This window comes from Orycteropus afer, unplaced genomic scaffold (genome assembly GCF_000298275.1).
Source record: "Orycteropus afer afer isolate SDZICR_OR568_19922 unplaced genomic scaffold, OryAfe1.0 scaffold00090, whole genome shotgun sequence".
Taxonomy (NCBI): domain Eukaryota; kingdom Metazoa; phylum Chordata; class Mammalia; order Tubulidentata; family Orycteropodidae; genus Orycteropus; species Orycteropus afer.
In genome coordinates, this window is record NW_006921677.1 from 4,293,040 (window position 1) to 4,310,210 (window position 17,171).

A 17,171-nucleotide genomic window follows, 5' to 3' on the forward strand; every position below is an offset into this window, starting at 1 on the left:
ATGATATTTCCAATCGCCTGGTATGCATGTGAGAGCTGGACAATGAATAAGGAAGACCAAAGAAAAGTTGATGCTTTTGAATTGTGGTGCTGGCGGAGAATGCTGAAAGTACCATGGACTGCTAAAAGAACTAACAGATCTGTCCTGGAGGAAGTGGAGCCAGAATGCTCCTTGGAAGCAAGAATGGCCAGACTTCGTCTCACCTATTTTGGTCATGTTGTCAGAAGGGACCATTCCCTGGAGAAGGATGTCATGCTTGGTAGGGTGGAGGGTCGACGAAAGAGGGGGAGGCCTTCAACGAGATGGATTGATACGGTGGCTGCAATGATGGGCTCAAGTATAGCAGGGATTGTGGGGCTGGTGCGGGATCGGGCAGTGTTTCGTTCTGCTGTTCATGGGGTCACTATGAGTCGGAAACGACTCGACGGCACTTAACAACAACAACAACAGCCAAGCTGACACACAAATGTAACCACCACAGATATATTTGCCACAGTATAAGAAATCATGTCATATGGTCTATGAACTAGCTGGTACCTGAAAAGCATCAACATCAGAGTCAAGATAGATTTGCTCTCATCTTCTGCCATTTTTCCAGAGTTGTTCAAAGTGTGGATTATAAATATTATTTCAAAATTATTTGTGTATTGACTTTGTGTGTTTTTGAATGAGTAATATGTTTTTTTTTCCCCCCTTAAGTCTCTATGAAGCCTGCAGTCTTTTCTTTTTTTGGGGTCTGTTTTGTTTTGGACCTTTTGTATTTATAGTGATTCTTATAAAGACTAAATTGATGGTATTAGGTTGCTTTTCCCCCCCTATTTGCAATTTCTTAATTATTGTTTTAATATTTCCTTGTTCCATATCCTTCTAGGACTTCTGGAGTGTCAGGTTACTAGGGATATCAGTGCATCCTTGATTAGATAATACAGGCTATGGAGGGGAGGAGTGCACTTATAAGGATGTTTAATGGGAGTCGGGAAAAGGATATATTATCCATTAAGGGGACATTGCATGTCCAAAGGCTGTTTCAGCTTTGTTAAGTAGAAGCTATTTTTTCTTAAGGAAAAAAAAAAAAAAAGTTACTTCTTTTTTCGTTGATGCCAAGCAACACAAATTTAGTTTATTAAATCTAATCAGACTAGCACTGATGAAAACTGTATACAATCAAATAATGATCCTGAAGTTTGTGAATTTCCTTTTAGAGAGAACCCCTGCTAAACTCTGCCAACTTAAAACTGCATCCCATTTTACAAAAGCACTATCAAGTTGTCATGTACTCTTTTCTAAGGCACCCTCCTCATCATTGTTGATTACCAAGATGGTTTTTTTTTTTTTTTTTTTTTTGCCTAAATAGGAGCTCGCTGCTTTTCATAATCAGCCTCTTCTTCCCTGATTCATTCAGCATTGCCACAATCTACTGCTGAGCAAATCAGTACTCCATCATAGTAGAGATTTCTTAAAATGTCACTAAAATATGTAAGATCCTATACAGGAAGGACATTTTGGAAATGATGTATTTTTCTCTTTTGTATTTGTAAAATGGAGGCTGTGATACAAAAAGGATGGTCAGTGCATGTCATTACAAAAGATACACAACCAGTGAATTCCGTGCTATTTTGGCCTCTGATTAGGACAGGGCAGTTTGAGGTGCTTCTGTTGTTGCCTGACAGTATTTGCATATATCAGTACAGATGATGTTGACTCTGGAATGTGCCTGCATTTAGAAATGTTAGTGATGCCTGATAATGGGTGTGTGGGCAGGTTTTGTAATCCATCCCAGTGGTTAGGAGCAATTCTTGACTTGTGTTCAAATTCTGGCCTTAGACAAGCTCCCTGCAGGCAATGCAATATTTACCTCATTCATTTCAGCAAAGTTTTATTAAATACCTGCTGTCAGCATAATACCATAGAGTGAGTGGCTTTGGTTCATAAAGCTTTTGAATTGGCTGGGTGTGGTAAAGGAGATCTTGGGTCAGAACTCTTCCTTTGCCACTGTGATTGTTAAGGTTGTGTCAGCTTGGCTGGGCCTGGTTTTGTGTGGCTGGGCAGCTGGTTGTAGTGATTCCCCATGCTGAGACTGGTAATCAGCTCCATGGTAGAATCTACTGTGAGCAGCTGAGTAGCTGCCTTTGGGATGTGGTCTGCTTCCACTCTACATGAAGACAATTTTGAGAAAGGTCTCGAGCTTTCTCGGCACATTGGGATCCCGCATTTGGCCGAATCATCAGTGAGTAGCCTGCCATGTTGTCTCCCTATCTTGGCAATGTTTCTGGACTTGAACTAGTGACCTGCTATGTTACTTGATAATCTCAGGACTGTGCCATTTTATTTGTCAACCTTGGGTTTGTCAGCATCAGCAGTCAGCAACTGCCTGAATTAAGAGATACCTCCAGCACCAGTGGGCCAGAGGCAAGAGGCAGAGCTGAAGCCCAAGGTCGAGGGGCCTTCACCCAGCCCCTAGAGTTGGCACTTTGAATTTGGACTTCTAGCCCCCTAAACTGTAAGAGAATCAATCCTCTTTGTTAAAGCCAAACACTTGTGGTATGTCCGTTATAGTGGTACTAGAGAACCAAGACAGCCACCTACTTGCTGTATGACCTGACAAATCATTTAATCCCTCGGTACTTCCTGAGGTTTCCCTGAACAGGAGAGGGATAATACCCATCTCACATGCTGGGTGTGGGAATTGATGACATGAAGTCCATAATAAGAATTCAATAACTTCTAGCTAAATGTAATTAAATAATCAAAAGAGCATTCAGTAGCTGCTCAATTATGTGGTTCACTTAGGAATTACATAAAGTGAATTTCATAAGTGTGGGAGTTTCATTTTATCAAGGTGTATCCAAGTTCAGACCCACTGAGATATCTTAAATTAGCTTTGAGGTGACCTGAACTCTGGTTCTTGCTTTCAGTGTGTCTTTGGGTAGCTCCATATACCTTGTAGGCCTCAGTTTCTTTGTTAAATAAACACCTGGGACTAGGTGGCTGAACTATTAATGTTTTTTGATTTTCAAAAATGTGAACATATATCTTCCATGCATGGAAAAGAATGCAGTAGAGCAACCTCCAAATGTGTATTGTTGTTGTTATGTGCCATTGAGTCAGACTCAACTCATAGCGACCCCCTCCTTGGGTTTCCGAGGCAGTATTGTTGTTGTTGTTGTTGTTGTTTGCCGTCGAGTCGGCCCCGACTCATAGCGACCCTTCCTTGGGTTTCCGAGGCAGTATTGTTGTTGTTGTTGTTTGCCGTCGAGTGGGCCCCGACTCATAGCGACCCTTCCTTGGGTTTCCGAGGCAGTATCACTACGGAAGTAGATTGCCCAATCATCCTTCCAAGGAGTGGCTGGTGGGTTTGAACTGCCAGCCTTCTGGTGAGCAGTCAAGTGCCTTAGGCACTATGCTACCAGAGCTCCTGAGGCAGTATTAGCTAACGTTATTTTTTTCCCTTTACATAAAATCTAGAGCAACTCCCTATTAAACTTTAAGGCAAAAATAAGTAACTGTGTTAGTGGCAAGTGTGGTAAGGTGAGGGAGGTCAGTATGCACATCAAGATTGTGAAGAAGATAGTTCTAGAATCAGTTGATAAAAGCTTCCTAGGGAAACTTGAATCAAAACCCTTTTGGAAAAGTATGACTTGATGGATTATAGAGGAATGAAGTTATAGGTCATGATTTTGCATTGATATGGGTGGACAATGTGTTCTCAGCCATGCAGAGGGGCTGGATTGGGACACAGGAATGACACAGTCCAATGCATGTGGTTTTGCTGTACGGGATCTCAAAATAGCTCATTGGGCAGCTGCTAGCTCTCAAGGATCTTCAGGGCAAATGGCAAGATGTTCATAGCTGGCAGTGGTAAAAGGCAGATTGGTGCAATGGCTATACAAATACAAGGGTCCACCTAAAACAGTTGGAAGTGTTCAAGAAAGAGATACTGAATTCCTGGAGAAAGTAAATGGTAGACTGAATCACATGGTGATGCAAGTATATAGATATAAGAGGCAAATTATAGGGCAGAGTATTGAGCTAAAAATTACTGCATTGGTCAGTCCAGCACAGAAGTCAGGCGCCAGGGGAAGATGAGAGGCTTTTGGTACCTGACACTGAATTCCTATTTTACATATTTTAAATTCCCTTCTCTGCCAAAGCAGTATCACTTAACCTGCAAATTTCTTAGAGTAAATAGTCAGCTAAGTGTTTAGTGAAGTCCTCTTTAGACATGAAAACCTTGGTAATTAGCAGTAAGAAATACTAGATTTCTAGGTGACGTTTCAGAGGGGAGTTTTGGAGAATGTCTTGTATTAAAAATTATTCCTCAAACCTTCTGAGATAATTGGTTCTGGGTAGTCTTTTCATCTGTTTTAAAAGATGGAAACAGATTTTTAAGACTACCTTTTTACTGTATACTGTTATTAAATACAGTATTAGGAAATTTCATTACAAAACCAATTACAGTTTTATTTTATTTATAACAGAGTGCTGTGTATTATCATTTGGCATATTTCTTTCTGAAGATCTCTACTTTTAGTAGTGGTAGAAATGTTAGAATTTAAATAAAATATTTCAGTGGTATTTATACTGCAGAGAGAATTAGGTTAATTGGCTAAAATCCAAAATAATGGCTCAATAGTGTTAAACCCCAGTAATTTTTAACAAGAGTTTGTTCTATTTTAAAACTGTAGAATTTGTTGCAATCATTTTTCATTGTGTTTTGTTTGTTTGCTTCGTGTTTCCCTCATTTATTAACTAGGACATGATTTGCCCATCGTTGCTTATTGTGATGATATACACATATAGACGATCTGACAGAAGGCAATGATCTCATCTGTAAGGTATCACAGTAAAACCCATTTAGCAGATTACATTGAGATTGCTTTGGCTGAATGAAAACATAGTTATATCCTTTATGAAGGAAGCCATATGTTTAAGAAATGTTACAATCAATTTTGCTTGAATAAGACAGGGCTCATTCACTGTCTGTCTCTGTGATAGAATCTTCAGTTAAGTGCTGGCATTTTCTTCAGTCTTCCTTTTCTGCCAATGTATTAGTACCTCCAAAGCAAATTTTCTCTATCAACTTTTTTTTTTTTTTAATTCTCTATTTTTCTTGTAGAAGAAAAGGGCCCTTTGCATATGTTAATATATGGTATACTAAAATGTGACAAGCAAAGTCTTCCTAGGGTACTGGGGTAGGAGACCATGTTCTGTTTAACATTACCCACTGGATGGAAGAATTTTCTGCTTGAACTTTGGTGTGGATTAGTCCTGAAACTCTTATTCTCTGGTGTTACTGAATTTGCTTCCTGAACCTATCATTAGTCCAATATTTTTTTCATCTGTGCTCTATCTGAAATTCTTCAGTGGCTTTTAAATGATAATAAAATAAATGTAATTGATGTATTCCACATTTTTAAGCTTCTTGCCATTTAATGATTGTCCTCATGGGTTAATTACAGATTGCAACTATAAAACTGAGAGTACTTATATATATAGCTCAAGTTTTTCAGTGACTCTCCCATCTTCTCTTTCAGAAAGGGATTAAGTAACTCTAAATTAAGAAGAATACTAGAATATGTTGGCAATTAGAGTAACGAGAATTTACCTCCTTTCTTTTTTTCTTTTACACTTTAGAATGGTTAGTATATTTTTTTCACTTATAGTCTTTATTTCATTCTGTCAAAAAAATTACAGTGGGGGGATCAAGTTTTACCCAAATTAAAAGGTAACATGCTATGATTTCATAGTATGCCTTAATGAAATCACCTAATTTATTAATTAAAGCAAGTATTATGGGTAAGGAAGGAGCTCTGGTGGTATAGAGGGTAAGGCATTTGGCTGCTAACCAGAATGTCAGCAGTTCAAACCCTCCAGCTGCTCCATGGGTGGAAGGTGAGAGATTCTACTTTTGTAAAGATTTACAGCCTTCAAAACCCAATGGAGGTTGCTATGAGTCAGAAGACTCAATGGCATTTGATTTTGTTTTTGGCTTTATTATAAGTAGTATCCAAATACTAAACTATAAACATTTTATCTATGCTTTCTTTACTTTTGCTTTAATCTTCAATCTATACTTTAGAAAAGGAAAGTGTGCTGTAACAATTTGATAATTTATAAATCATAAAATGAAAGGAGCTCTGGTGGTGAACTGCCTAAGGCATTTGACTGCTAACCAGAAGGGTGGCGGTTCAAACCTACCAGGCACTCCTTGGAAGAAAGACTGGGCAATCTACTTCTGTAGAGATACCACCTCGGAAACCCAAGGAGGGGTCACTATGAATGAAATTCGACTCTATGGCAGTGAGTGAAAATGAAAGTATATTCTGGTGATTAGGGAAAGTCTAGGAAACTAATATTTTGCTACAATACAGTGAGAAAAATACAATGAGAAAAAAACGCAGTTTATACACATGAATTAGGCTACCTACTCTCTTTCTTTTTAAATCATTTGTTTATAAGAGAAAAAGCTGGAAATTTTATGGATTTTATGGATATATACACTCCTTGGAAGGAAGATAGGGGCAATTTATTTCCATAGTGATACTGCCTCGGAAAACCAAGGAGGGGTCACTATGAGTCGGGTCTGACTTGACCGCACATAACAACAACAACAACAACAACAACTATATATATATATAGCAAATCCACTTCCCAATCGATTCTGACTCATAGCAACCCCCATTGGGTTTCCAAGGCAGTGTATTTTTACGAAAGTAGATTGCCCCATCTTCCTTCTGCAGAATGGCTGGTAGGTTTGAACCACCAAACTTCCAGTTAGATGTAAACTGCCTTAGGCATTTATATATAAATAATATATAAAAATATAAACAATATATAAATATATTGATATCTATATAAAACGTGGTAAAGTAATTTTTTTCTTCCAAAAAGTAAGACCAAAACCATTTTTTTTTTTTTTTTTTCGTTAAAGATTTTAATGTAGCTAATTACACTTAAGCCAAGTTTGGGGCTAAAAATATCTAAATGATTTTAAAACAGAAAATCACCTACCCTTTTTTCCCATGTCATTAACTCAAAGATAAGATAAATTATCTTCTTGAATGAAAATATATTCTTCTTTTTTGGCTTTAACAAACAAGGATTTATTCTCTTACAGTTTAGGAGGCTAGAAGTCTGAGTTCAAAGTGCCAGCTTTAGGGGTTCGGTGAAGGTCCCTCAATCTTGGGCTTCAGCTCTGCCTCTTGCTCTTGGTCCACTGAAGCTGGAGGCTTTTCTTAATGCAGGCAGCTGCTGGCTGCTGAAGCTGACAAACTTAAGGTCAACAAGTAAATTGGCACAGTCCCAAAACTATCAAGCAACGCAACAGGCCACTGGTTCAAGTCCAGAAACAGTCCCAAGATCAGCAGACAACATGCCAGCCTGCTGAATGAAGACTTGTCTATATGCAGGGTTCAGATGTGCCAAAAAGCTCAAGACCTTCTCAAAGTGTCTTTTTTTAAAAAATATATTTTATTGAACAGTCTATCTTGTGGTTGTCTTGACTTCCCTGTCATTTAGAAGTTCCATAACTACACAATTTTTTCCCTCTTTTTGGTTTGTAGTTATCCTCATTTTTCAATTGATGTCTTTGGTTCCCTGTTTACAATCTTGTAGGCTTACTTACTTTGGATGCTTCCATAACTGGGTTGGTTTCTAGGTTATTCCATCATGTGTGCTAATGGTCATTTGTTGTTTGTTGTTGTTGGTTCTCTGTCCACAGGACTCCCTTTAGCATCTCTTGTAAGGTTGGTCTGGTTTTAACAAATTCCTTTAATTTCTGCTTATCTGGAAATGTCCTAATTTCACCATCATATTTGAGGGACAGTTTTGCTGGGTGTATAATTCTTGGTTGGAAATTTTTCTCTTTCAGGGTTTTATATATACCATCCCATTATCTTCTCACCTGCATGGTTTCTGCCAAGAAATCAGAGCTTAGTCTTATTGGTTGCCCCTTGCAGGTAACTTTTTGTTTTTCCTGTGCTGCTTTCCTAAGGCATTTGACTGATAACCAGAAGGCTGGCAGTTCAAACCCCCACCAGCCAGCCACTCCTTGGAAGGAAGGTTGGGTAATCTACTTCTGTAGAGATACCACCTCGGAAACCCAAGGAAGTGTTCCTATGAGTCGGGGCCAACTTGATGGAGTGAGTTTAGGGAGCTCTGGTGGCATAGTGCCTAAAGCATTTGACTGCTAATGAGAAAGCTGGCAGTTCAAACTCACCAACCACTCCTTTCAAAGCTCAGGGATCCAGGATTATCTTCTGTATCTCTGTCAATTGGTTTTTCTTTTCTTTGTTGAAGAGGCTCTGTGTAGCTTGTCTGCCTATTCCACCATCTTACCAGAAGTCCATGAAAATATATTCTTATATTGTATCATTGCATAGCATTTCTCAAATATAATAAATGAATATATATATATATATAATGTAGAATATGGACTTGCACAGAGTGTTCAAAAACGGTATCAACAGGGCAGCATTTTATCATTTGAAGTATATTTATGAATGGTTAAATGATTTACTTTTAGGGGTACCTGATTATAAGTAAACATGATATGTTAAAATTTGAACTTATGCTTTTACTGAAGTTAGGATTTAATCCATTTTATATCTCCAGATGCATAAAATTGTGCAATTTCTAGAGTGGGCTTTAGATATGGCTTTAAAGTCCATCAGCATATTGATGGGACTCCAATTAATCTGTCTAGCCCCATCCTTTTCCCTGAACTCCACACTTATATATGTAACTATCCCTCATCTCTGCTCATAGTGACCCCTCCTTGGGTTTCTGAGGCGGTATCACTATGGAAGTAGATTGCCCAACCTTCCTTCTGAGGAGTGGCTGGTAGGTTTGAACCGCCAGCCTTCTGGTTAGCAGTCAGATGCCTTAGACACTACACCACCAGAGCTCCTGAAAGTCAAATAGCTATCTCAAACTTGAGTGCCTGCATCAAATCATTGTTATAACCTACCCTTGTCCCCACTCCACCAAACTTATTCATTCCCTCACCATCAGTATCTCCCTAGATGGTAACTCCTCCCTTCCATTTGCTTTAACAAAAGACTTGGAATCATAGGTGACTCCTCTCTTTCCCTCATAGCCACATACTCCCTATCAGAAAATCCTATTGGTGCTGTTGTGAAAATATATCCAGCCATTAACTACTCTCCAGTTCCTCTACTACCACCTGGCTTACTTCCATAGCCTCTTAATTTCTCCTTGATTCTACTGGTGGTTTTTATCCCCCCCCCACACACACACACATACACACAGTACATTCCTCACACTGAGGCCAGAGTCAGTCTCTAAAATATCACAACTTGCCACTCCTCTGCTCAGAATCCTTCATTGACTTTTCATCTGCATAGAATTCAAAGTCCTAGATGGCCTGCATTGTTCTACCTCATCCTCCTCTCCTCTTATCTTGCTGTCTTCTCCTCTTCTCTGAAGCTTTAGTCAAATTGTTGTTGCAGTTCCTCCAATAAACTCAGGCTTTTCATACCTCAGGACCTTTGTACTTGCTCTTTCCTCTTCCTTGATGACTCCTTCCCCAAGTAGCTGGCTCTTTTACTTCATTCACATCTCTAATCAAGTATCACCTTATTAGAGGGGCCACATCTGAATACCCTGTCTAAAATGAAATAACCCCATACCCTGTCACTCTTTATCCTTTTCCATCAAATCACTTTTCACTACCTGATCTGTTCTATATTAATTTGTTACCTAAATATAAGGACTATGACAGCTGTGATGACTTTATCTGTTTTCATCATTATTTATAGTCTCAGTGCCTCAAACAAGATCTGGCACACAGTAGATGTAAACCAAAAAACCAAACTCACTGTTGTTGAATTGGATCCGACTCATAGTGACACCTACTTGGGTTTCCAAGGCGGTATCACTATGGAAGTAGACTGCCCAATTTTCCTTCCGAGGAGTGGCTGGTAGGTTTGAACCACCAGCCTTCTGGTTAGCAGTCAAATGCCTTAGGCACTATGCCACCAGAGTAGTAATTTTCTTATTGAATGATTGAACATCACGTTTGTTGAATGAATAGACATCATGCTCCTACAAGGCCATATAATTTTTTAAGTTTATTCTTTTGTTTATTTTTTTATTCATTCTCTAAAGCCAATCATTATACTCAATTCTGAGATATTATGATTATACTGACAAAGAAAAGAAAAAGAAATGTTCTTAATACTTTGTATTTGTTAATTTCAACAATTTTAGTACTTAGACTTTGCGATTTTTTGTGAGAAGCGGTCAGTATTTGGATTTAAGTTGTTGGGGATTTGTTTCTGTTTTTCTTTTTCTCATGGTCTTCCAATTTCCAAGTAAGATTAAATTTTAAGAATAGATTCACTTTATGGGCATTAATTTTATAACAGTTTTAGTTGCTATCTAATAATATAGATAACATTAAAATGAATAGTTGTGGTAGTGATGATATTTAAATTTTTCTCTTTTAACATTCTAAGAATGTTTTCTCTTCCTTATTTATAAATCCCTTTGAAAATATGGTGTTACTTTTATTAACATATTATGAATCCCTATAAACACTTCCATTCATGTGTAGACTGGTATTTGAAATCAGATGTGTATTAATTAAAAACTTAACTATACTACCAACCAAGTTATTAATTGAAACAATTTTTCTCTTTCTTATCAACTTCGAACGTGTCCCTTTCTTCCTCTCTTATGATGTGTTTAATTGTCACTTTAAACTAGTTTCCTGGTTCTTTCTCAGAAGTATCCAACATTATACATTTTTGAATGCTTAATCACGTAACTTGCTGTAACAGTTTTCTTTTAGAAACATCTGGTAACCAAATCACTACAGATGAATATTATTTGAGGCTATGTAAGACATACATTCCAGGCAGCATGGTCTTTTATAGAGAAACTAACAGAGCAGGGAAAATAATTTGTAAGAAGTCTGAGATTTCATGGATATTTTGGATGCCAAAATAAAATAATTTTAATATTTTTTAAAACAGTCTCAAGTTCACATGCCCATCTGTAGAAGTTTGTGTGGACCATTTTTGAATCATCCATTTGTTCCTTGTATTTGTTTTTGATCAGATATAGATTTTCGAGTCAAAGATGCCACATTTGGCAGCCGCTTTTTATCGGATTTAGGAAAATATTTGATGAGAATGCTTTAAAGCTTTCAATTTAATAAGAAATTCATAGCAGTGTAAATTATTCTTTGTACTTTAAACCTTGCAAACATCACGTTGTTTGTCATATGTTAAACTATGATGAATGTTTCCAATAAACCTGACTCTGGGAGTAAAGAAGAATAGTCACTTATGGAGAGATTATTAAGTAGATGATTTTGGATTATCGTTTTTTAGTCCTAAGTGAAACCCAGTGCAATGAAAATTTTAACCTTTAGTATCTGAAGTATTTGACACTCGGTATAATGTTTAATAAGAATGATTTGTAATTTCTATTTTTTTCACCAAAGAAAAAGTGGAAATTGAAGCTGTTTTCCAAAAGGATTTCCTCTGAAAAGTTCTAATTAAAAAATGAATTAAATAGTTTGATAGAAAATTTTAATATTGGGCAAAACTAACAAATTGGCAGGAGACATTTGGCCCTCATTTTGAGTACATGTACATTTCACCGAGTACCTACGTCTTTATCACCAAAGAAGGAAAACTCATTTTGTATATATTGACAAGATAGAATTTTTTATTATCAACAGGTTTGGCAAACATCGAAAAGATGACAAGATTGAGAAAACGGGTAAAATAAAAATACAGGAAGCCCTTACTTCTGAAGAGGAGAGGATACGAATGAAGCAGGAACAGGAGAGGTAGACTTCAGTGTTTGATTAAACCTCATTAGAAAGAGGTTCTTCTATGTTTTTTTTTCCCCCTTTCTTGTTCTCTTCATCTTTTTTTTTATGTAAACAGTTGGCTTTCATTTGATTTTTATTTTTCTCTCTCAATCTGTATATTGTTGGATATGGGATGAATACTAGGCAAAGAAAGATTTTTTTTTTTTAATCTTATGTTTATTCGAGATATCAGTGAACTTTAGGGATTTTAGTTAAGTCCTTTTACATAAGCAGAGAACATATTAGATGAATAAATAAACATTATTACTGAATTTATATATTTCTTAACTCACAAAAGCTAATCAAACTCCTGCCTCATTCATTTATCAGTATATAGTGCATTGCACTAATTTTCAGTAAACACTCACCTGAAAAAGAAATTACTTGAATTTTCATCCCTCATTTTAAATATCTTGAAGTGTAGTGGGAATAGAAGAGGCTATTAAGGTTTCACTATGTTGTTTCCTTCTCAAACCTAAAATATATTTCTTATACATATATATAAATAAATATATATGTATCTTTTCTATCTCATTGTCTCCTCACATTTTGTGCCATTTTCCATTTAAATTTTATACCATTTCTTCCACAAATATTGCTAATTTTTGGTTGAATCATTACATGTTGAAAACCCAAAGATCAGCGAAATGAATGAAAAGAGTTATTTTAAGCAGACATTTGAAAACTCTTTTTATAAAAGTGATTAGAAATTATCTTGTTAAAATTCCCAGGAAATAAGAAAGCCATCTCTCACTTTTGTTATTAGAGTTTATAGTCTTCACAGTAAGCTCCTTTGTATCATCTCAGTTAATTTTCAGAGGTACTAAGCCTATTTTGACTCCTTGGAAGGAAGGTTGAGCAATCTTCCATAGTGGTACTGCCTCAGAAACCCAAGGAGGGGTCGCTATGAGTTGGGGCCGACTCGATGGCACATAACAACAATAACAACAACAAGGTGGTATAAAAGGTGAATGCTCTTTGCTGCTAACTGAAAGGTTGGAGGTTTGAGTCCACCCAGAGGCACCTTGGAAGGAAACCCTGGAAATTTACTTCCAAAAGATCAGCCACTGAAAACCTTATGTAGTACAACTGTACTCTTACGTACCTGGCATCACTATGAGTTGGAGTCAATTCAGTGGCAACTAGAATTGGAATGCCTACTGAACTTTAAATAATTTGGGGCTTATGTAAGTTTCTGGTGACTTGATTAAGGTCACACAGCTAAATATAGTCCATAGATAATAATATATAACTCAGCACCTTTGAAATCAAGTTCAGTTTTCTTACCCCAATTCCAGTCAGTGAAAACTTTCAATCTTATACTTTAACAATGTATGAAGCAAATAAAAGTAGAATTATACAGCATTTTTCTTTATAAGATAAATATTTGGATATATTTCCATTCATCTTTCTGATCTCTGAGATTTTTTTCTTGTTGTTAGAATGGTTACTCTGATTCTCTATCTGTTGCTTTTTAGGGTATAAATTATAGAAGTGGAAAAGATACAGGCTTTGCATATATGATGGAAGTCTTCGTTTCTTCTGCTGGTTCTTCCCCTGTTTATTTTATTTTTACACCTTTATAACCTACAACTTTCTTGGTTTCCAATTCTCTCTAGTCCTGGTCAATTTTGGGATCCTTAAACTTATTTATAAACTCACCATTATGTACAGGCTGAAGAACACATACTATTTTCTTAGTGTATATGATATGACATTTCATTGCTCTGTATTATAAACTTCTACCACAAAAGAGTTTCTTGTTCATGAGAAGGGAATGTAACGGGAATGTATGAATGTAGATTGATCCACAGGCAAATATATGACTTAGTTAGAGAGCATTCTGAGCAATAGAAAGAAACACTTCCCCCTATCTTGATGCCTGCTGAAGGGGACAACTTCATTAATAGTGTACCATTTTTCGTATTCTAAATATTTCCTCATTTGCACTTTAAGCTGACTGCTGCATTTCAATGCAGAATTCTATCAACATTTTCCAAAATACTTTTATATTACATAGTCAAATATTTCCAGCCAAACAATGATTTTTACATAATGGCTTCACTTGTATTATTAATTTGCCTAAGGCACAGTTCACTTCTCAGTTTTGCTTTTAATCTCCATCTTTGTACCTCTAATGATGCAATACTTCTGGGAACTAGGTTGGTCATAATGAATTTACAATGTACAGGATGCCTAGAATAAAAATCTTTTTAGGGTCAAGGCACAAGTGAATGGTCCATTAACAAAAATCAATTAGGCTCATAATTTAAGGAAATTATTATACGTTGCCTTTGTATTTCAATAACAGTTTTTGCAACTGTGTTTTATTTAAATTCATAGATTTTGTAATAGACCAAGTGAATACATGATACATAGTGAACAAAATAACTGGAGCATGTTTAGTGTTTATTTTGATGAGGCAAGCCTTCTTCTGTGTGTCTTCTTCGTGTCTCCATTCTATTCTCTGACCATTCTTCTTTTGAAAATGGAGACTACAATTTACCAGAGAAAAATTTGGTTGGCAGAGTAGATAAAAATAAATAAACCACAGGTAATATTTTCATCATAGCCTTCACTTCACTGCTCATTAGTAGTAAAGTATCTCCAGTAATATTGTTTACCACCATGGTTATATTAAGGAGCTCTGTGGTGTGTGGTAAAGACATTTGGCTGCTAACCAAAAGATTGGTGGTTCAAACTCGCCAGCCACTCCTTGGGAGAACGATGAGGCAGTCTGATTCCATAACGATTTATAGCATTGGAAACCGTATGAGGCAGTTCTATTCTATACTCCAGGGTTGCTATGAGTTGGACTTGACTTTGTGGCAGTGAAAGAACAATGAATATAATTAAATTTTTTTTTCTACCCTGTTAAAATTTATTTAGATGGTGAAAGTAAATTAGATTCTTCTGAGCATAGGCCTGGGATTAAATTTGTCCTCTTATTTACTTCCTCTTTTTGCCCTTCCATATCTTGCCAAAACTGGGAGATCTGGTTTTGAATTAATACTCACAAGATAGGAGCTCTGGTGATGTAGTGCCTGTGGCATTTGACTGATACCAGAAGGCTGGTGGTTCAAACCCACCAGCCACTCCTCAGAAGGAAGATTGGGCAATCTACTTCTATGGAGATACTGCCTCGGAAACCCAAGGAATGGTTGAGATGAGTCGAATCGACTCTATGGCAGTTAGTTTAGATAGGAGTAATGAATGAGGAGGTTCACCCTGTGTTGTCTGGCTCCATTGTTCCCACCCTGCTGCAAATTTGACGTAGCATTGATGAAATTTCCTTCTCTTCTTGACAAGCTGAGAGTCTGGGATGATGCCAAGGGTGGATTTTGGACTCAAGTTCTCAGTTCTGAACCTAGGCACCTTAGTATTTGGCTACATTTTGGTTAGATGAAGTTAACCAGCAAATCAGAAGCTAAGGCATGAATTTCATGTTTACTGGTTTGTCTTTCACTTGTGCCTAGGAAAGAGCCCCTAATTGCTCATTTTCCCCACACAGAAGGATTGGGGTCTATTTTAGGCTGGGTTCTCTAGAGAAGCAAAACCAGTAAAGTTTATATATATAGAGAGAGAAAAAAATTATCTTAGGAAAATGGCTCACGCACTTATAGAAGCTGGCAAGTCCCAAGTTCTTGGATCAAGCTGGAGGCTTTTCCCGACTCATGCAGCTGCGGGGGCTGACGAGCTCAAGGTTGACAGGCAGTATACTGGCTGTTGACTCTGACAAATGATGAATTCAAGATCACCAGCCTGAATGGTGGATTGTTTACTCATGGACAGTTGTAGGCAGCACAACAGGATCCTGATCCACAGAAGAGTGTTTCATTTTCCCAGGATGTCCACAAATATATTGGAAGCAGGCCACACCCCTAGGGAAACTCCCTTTCAATGGATTGGCTGCCCAAAACATGTACATCTGCTCTCAGCATGGGAATAACCTACATCACAACTGCTTAAACCACACAAAATTGTGGTCCAGCCAAGTTGACACACAACTCCATCTATCACAGGGTCCAAATCTAAAATAGAACATGTTTAATTCATTGATTTATGTAACTTCAGATCCACTTAAAACCAATTGCCATCAAGTCAATTTTGGCTCATGGTGACCCTGTGTGACCTCCATAGAATTTTCATTGGCTGTCTTTCCAGCTGTAGGTTACCAGACCTTTCTTCCCAGGTGCTCTAAATGGACTTGAACATCTAGCCAAGAGAGTTAATTGTTTGCACCACCCTTAGCTTTCATTATAAAGCAGAGCAATAAATTTCTCTTTTGACCAATTGTCAGAAATAATTCTTGGGTTTCTATTGTGTTTTATTCCAGTGATACCTCCACTTTGGTTTTTAAGTTTTAGTATAAAAACAATGCAGTGCAAGATTTCCCAAACAGTATTCAACAACAGAAAGGGGGTTCTGTATAAAGGTAGTCCCCAAATTAGGACATATTTGAGTTACAAAGAACCACACTTATGACTCTTTATTTCCTGTTGTATATCTTATTGTTAGTAATATGTACCACATACAGTGTTGCAGCATGTATGTGTATTAATTCTCAGGTGTAATGTTTCCAACCCCTAAAGACAAATAAAAACTGAATTTATGAAGATACTGTTAACAACAGGCAATTTAATGAAAACTGCAGAAAAAAAAGTGGTATTTGACTTATGTCAGAACCCGCATAAGATGAAGTAGTCATCAGAAGTGTAAGCCAGGGACTAACAGTACAAAATACGTATAGGAAATACTTGTTGTTAGCTGCCATCCAGGCAGCTTTGACTCATGTTATTGTTATATGCCGTTGAGTTGGACCCAACTGATAGCAAGCCCTCCTTCAGTTTCCAAGGCAGTATCACTACAGAAGCAGATTGCCCAACTTTCCTTCCGAGGAGTGGCTGGTGGGTTTGAACCACCAGCTTTCTGGTTAGCAGTCAAGTGCCTTAGTCACTACGCCACCAGAGCTCCTACTCATAGCAACCTCATATATGATAGAGTGAAACATTTCGTGATCCTGCACCATCCTCACATCGTTGGTATGTTGGAGCCCATTACTGCAGTACTGCAGCCAACTATCAGACCATCTCATTGAGTGTTTCTCTCTTTTTTGCTGACCGTCTACTTTACCAAGCATGTTGTCCTTCAGAAATTGGTAGCAGTTGAGCTAATTTATACATATTTCTTTACTCCAACTATGCTAATATACATTAGTGTCTAAGGCATTTGACTGCTAACCAGAAGGCTGGCAGTTCAAACCCACCAGCCACTCCTCGGAAGGAAGGTTGGGCAATCTACTTCTGTAGTGATACCACCTCAGAAA

At 37.4% G+C, this 17,171-nt stretch overlaps 1 protein-coding gene across 1 annotated transcript in view; it reads left to right on the forward strand.

The window, feature by feature from the left end:
* The window catches only part of PARD3 (par-3 family cell polarity regulator), a 1,032,882-nt gene that overhangs the window by 731,779 nt on the left and 283,932 nt on the right, over positions 1-17,171 (forward strand). Inside the window, exon 21 of the mRNA XM_007942439.2 lies at positions 11,711-11,821. Coding sequence (XP_007940630.1) covers positions 11,711-11,821 — 111 coding nt within the window. The remainder of the gene's footprint in view (positions 1-11,710; positions 11,822-17,171) is intronic.